The 4,939-nt window shown below is 32.5% G+C and overlaps 1 protein-coding gene across 1 annotated transcript; it reads left to right on the forward strand.

The window, feature by feature from the left end:
* Positions 1-1,983: 1,983 nt before the first annotated feature.
* Positions 1,984-3,282, forward strand: LOC107872462 (kirola). The gene is made up of 2 exons (XM_016719154.2): positions 1,984-2,308; positions 2,820-3,282. The coding sequence occupies exons 1-2, from the start codon at positions 2,119-2,121 to the stop codon at positions 3,110-3,112; spliced, it is 483 nt and encodes a 160-aa protein (XP_016574640.1). The 5' UTR covers positions 1,984-2,118; the 3' UTR covers positions 3,113-3,282.
* The last annotated feature ends 1,657 nt before the right edge of the window (positions 3,283-4,939 follow it).

The raw sequence follows: 4,939 nt of genomic DNA on the forward strand, positions 1-4,939 counted from the left end.
GCTATAGGTCATCTGCCAAATTATTACAGACTATGGTAGTTTCAACTCTTGCCCATGGGGCATAACTGTCTCAGTCTTGCCTCTGGGGCAAGATTTATAGGTCATCTGCCAAATCATTACAAACTATTGTAATGTAAACTCTTTCCCATGGGGTATAACTTGAAATGTATGACAGAATCTGAAGATGCTAAAATCACACTTGAAACTACTGAATAACACACACTATAGGGATGATTCTAAGAGGGTTTTTTACTTCAAAGAAAGGTTGCAAGTTATACAACATAGTTTATCAACTCAATACTCTGATAGTATGGCCTTGAAAGAGAATGATGTACTGACTAATATTGAGAAGTGGAGCAATATTGAAGAGAGCATGTTACAATAAAAATTTAGAGATTTATGTATAAGCTAGGTGATTCAAACTCCATGTATTTTAGTGCAGTTATGAAAGAAAAGAAGTAACAAGAATCTTATTTAGTTTTTAAACTAAGAATCTTATTATTTTAGTATTTGCTTTACCTTTCAGGCTTTTGGTTAATGCTTTGTTTAATATATTTTTCGCCTCATCGGATACAGCCAAAAAATTTTCTTTTGGCTTGTAAAATCTTGTAGATAACCATGGATACCCCGAACGAGATCATTTATTATTCTGCCAAATCACCTCAACACCCAAAGGTTCGTGCCCACAGTCAAGTGACTGAATATAGCAAACATAATGGCTATTCTAATATACGAAAACTGAAGTTTTCTAATAAGGAGTTATGGAAGGAGTATGGAAAACTAAGAAACTGTGTCATCTTCAGGGGATCTCCTGTGTTGTGTCACTCAATAGAAACACTCTATACTGAGACAAAAGAAGTTGCCAGAAACACTTGTAATTATTTTAACATATCTAGGTAAGCATGGTTCAACAATAAATGGTCAATGAATATAAATATGATGCGTATTCAACAATGAAGAATTTTTTTAACACTGAAAAGTTTTATAATAATAACCTTGTTACCTAAAGTGCCAAATCCTACTACCATTAGAGAGTTTAAACCCATTGTTTGTTGCTCTATGTTATACAAGCTAATAGCTAAGGTGCTCTCTCTTAGAATCAACAAGTTAGTGCTTCTTTAATCTCTAAAACATAGGTTGGATTCATCCGAGATGGAAAATACAGCCTTTTCCTTCAAGATCAAACCCTCACAACTACTCAAACACAATTACAATCACAATAACAAACTCCCCACAAACTATTCGACACAATTCCTCGTCATCTTCTAATGCTAATTATACCACTAATTGAAATGCTAATTGGCCTTCCCAAAATATGTTGTGATCAATGTTAACTCCCATATTAATGGCCTTTCTCTCCAAGACCAACTCCCCACAACTACTCAAACACAATTACAACCGCAATAACAAACTGCCCACAACCTGTTCACGAAATTCCACAATGATAAATATGTTACTACAACAACAGCATATCCCAAGTTCAGCTTACGTTCACCTACCCAAAAATCAAATCAATATGCTAATTATATAACGAGCTAAAATTACTACAATGCATCAATAAGCTAAAATTACCACCACAATGAATTTTGATGATGAAATTCATACCTAAAAAGACCTTACGGCTAAAGTCGATTCTGCAAATGTTTGAAAGTCGATTCTCAAATTTAGAAGAAAGAGATTTAACAGCAATATTTTGGAGGTCGATTATGAAATTTAGAAGAAAGAGAGGAAGAAAGAGATTTAACCGAGAATATTTGGAGGTCGATTCTGGAGGGTATTTTCATCTAAAAAAATATGACTTAACAAGTAAAGGTTATTTTAACAAAGCCTTTTTATTTGGGGCTAAAATTTGAAAGTCACCTAATTTGGGTCTATTTTTGAGAACAACCCCTTTAATTAGCATGAGAAAGTCAAATTTATAAACAACTACTAAAATCTAATTATACAAGAAATTAACTAACCTTATCTTCAATCCCCACGAGAAAGATGATATACATGTCGTGGATAATGTTTTTTATCAGGTTTTCACAAAACATTTAACTCTATATAAACATAACTTGGGAACATTTTGTCACCATCTTCTTTCCACAACATTCAGCTTTACTGAAGAAAGAAAATATGGGTGTGAAAGGCAAGTTGATTGGTTCAATAGAGGTGAAATGTGGAGGACACTTGGTTCATGATATTTTTCACAACTACACTCATCATATACCTAACATATGTCGTGGTAAGATCAACCATTTTGAGATTCATGAAGGTGGAGCCATAAAGGTTGGTTCGGTAGTAGGCTGGAAATATAACGACGGTGGTAACAAACATTTCCCTACTTCATCTCTCTTTATATATATGTTTGTTATTACTAGCATAAATTTTTCACTTTTATGTATATTTGGTAGGACAAATTGTTTTTGATTCCAAAAAGTATTTGCATGACAGAGTTACAATGAAACATATTGTGAGTAAAACATTTTGCATCAAATGGGGGAAATTTATTTTTTTATCTCTTGTAGGTTTAAATTCAGAATACCTGTCAGAACTAAGACGTAGACGTTATACCAATACACTTTCTGTCTTTTTTTAATAGCGATTATTAATCTTTAACATACACTTCCTGTATGGGACAATCTTAGTAGCTCAGTTGGTTGGCTATCTGAATTTTCACCTTGTTTGTGAGATTCAGATAACTTATTTGAGTACATGAAAATGAAAAAAAAAATACTATGAAGATATTGTTGTGAATATGCCAAATCTTTTATAAGGAATTGGGTTGCTGAACTAGTATTAACTTCTCTGGTATTTTTTAATTTTTATAATTATAGATGGAAAGGAGAAGAATCTTAAGCAAGTGATTGAAGCCGTTGATTCACAGAATAAATCAATCTCTTGGAAAGTAATTGGAGCAGATTTGTTAGAGTTGTACAATTCCTTCACTACTATTGCATCTTGCGACCACCAATGGACTACATGGACATTTGTTTACGAGAAGAAAACTGAAGAAACCCCAGAGCCTCTTGTTCTTTTGGGTATTGCACTTGATCTTACCAAAATATCGAAGGTCACCTTCACAAGAACTAGAACATCTATATACACACTTATATGTTTGTCTGTGTGATGAATACTTCTCAATATTGGCTAGTTCTTGCTAGAATGTGAAATAAATAATGTTGTGTATGAAAAACATATATATTATATTTTCCAATATCCCTCTATGGATGTATTTCTAATGAATAGTTATTCTGGATTTCGTGACATTGCAACAAAGAGGATAGATTTATCAGTGTACTATTCTCATTCTTTTTCAGCCAGCCATTTTTTATGTTTCACTGGTTGTCATGTTGGAATTAAGATATACAAAGGTTCATTATGAAGAATATTACTTATGAGATTTAACTAATGTAACGAGTGTAGTTTATATTAATACACCAAAGCTGTAAAACATATTTCACACTATGTGATTTCCCAAAAGATACTTACAATAATCCTTCATAAGAAGTGAGATTTATAATCTTTAATACAAGACAAATTACTTGCTACATAGATAAACGTAAGTTCTCATTATTCCCCAGGACTTAGCAGTATTCTAGTCACCACTTTGTTTTGTAACATAAACGTGTAGTAGTGTCCAGAATGTAGAGGCTTCATAGACACATAGTCAACTCGAGTGAGATGTACTCAGTTTTTGAACATTTTAATGTTTCAGTTAATAAAATTTTAAGTTATTTTAATAATTCATATTGTTTACGAAAGATGGCCTATGCTCAGCTTTTGCATTTTTATCAAAGTCTAACTTAAATAGTTTCATGCCACGTCAAGTGGTTCTCTCAGGTCACTTGTGGTTCCGAGTGTTTGTTGCGTCCACGATGCAGGCTTGGGGAGTGACAGAAGGAAATAGAATACCCTGCACTTAGTCCCAGCTTCTTACCATGACAATTGTAGTTGCCTTATCTAGACATACTATTGCTGAACTGATCCTAAGTTTGAGCTTTATGCCTTAGAGTTTAAGTTTTGTGCACTGTCAGTGTACAAAATATTCTACACTATCAGTTAACTTGAACTACTATTGCAGGTTATCCAATTATTTATATAAAAATTTAAAAAGAAAAAATTAAGTAACTTGCAATAGCAAGTCAAGTTTACCTTATAGTGTAGAAAATTTTATACACTGACGGTCCACAAAACTTAAATTCTATGCCTTATACCACCTGTATTTTGATTTTGTTCATAGGTTAAGAGAACTCCAGACTGGTTGTACATCTTACTTCTTAGTTATGTAGGCATACTATTAAGTCCTCAGTTTCGATGATTGAAAAATTATTTGATTGAGACCTGGTTCCTGGAAAATGTTTGATGACTAAGCTGCAAAAGCTTAGAGACCTGGTTGGCTGGTTGCACGTCACTATCATATACAGTTGGAGGAAAGTACAAAGGTAGTGGGAAAAGCCTCTGCGCTATTACATAGTAGGGGGGTGCGGATCGTGCGGATAACTTACTATTTCTATTAATCTTATTTGCTCCATATCTTTTCTCCAATATTCTAAGTATTCGGAGTTTATCATTTTATCCTATAGTAGTTGTGATTTTACAAATTTCTGTGTAATAACTTATTCTAATCGTACTATATTTGATATGTAATTCTATGTTATCTATGTGATTCACTAACATTTGTTGTTCATGTATATTATTATATAAACTATCATTTGTATCTCTTTTTTCTAAGGTTAATTTTATTCTCAGTAATTTTTCTTTTAATTGTCTTTTTTCTCTTTTAAGTTGATTCCTGTAATTAATTTCTTCATATGCCCAACTTTATTTTTCTCCAACTCTTTTAATATACTCTAACATTTTTAAACTGTATAATATCCATCTGAATAATAATTATCTAGGTATGAATAGTAGCTATCATCGTCATTTAAGTATATTTTTTCTAATTCATCTTCTA

This window comes from Capsicum annuum, chromosome 5 (assembly GCF_002878395.1).
Source record: "Capsicum annuum cultivar UCD-10X-F1 chromosome 5, UCD10Xv1.1, whole genome shotgun sequence".
Taxonomy (NCBI): domain Eukaryota; kingdom Viridiplantae; phylum Streptophyta; class Magnoliopsida; order Solanales; family Solanaceae; genus Capsicum; species Capsicum annuum.

Excerpts from the sequence above, each read along its gene's own strand:
- LOC107872462 (XM_016719154.2), top strand. The coding sequence starts at position 2,119 with ATGGGTGTGAAAGGCAAGTTGATTGGTTCAATAGAGGTGAAATGTGGA. Across the intron at positions 2,309-2,819 it reads CTGGAAATATAACGACGGTG|ATGGAAAGGAGAAGAATCTT; the intron begins GTAACAAACATT and ends TTATAATTATAG.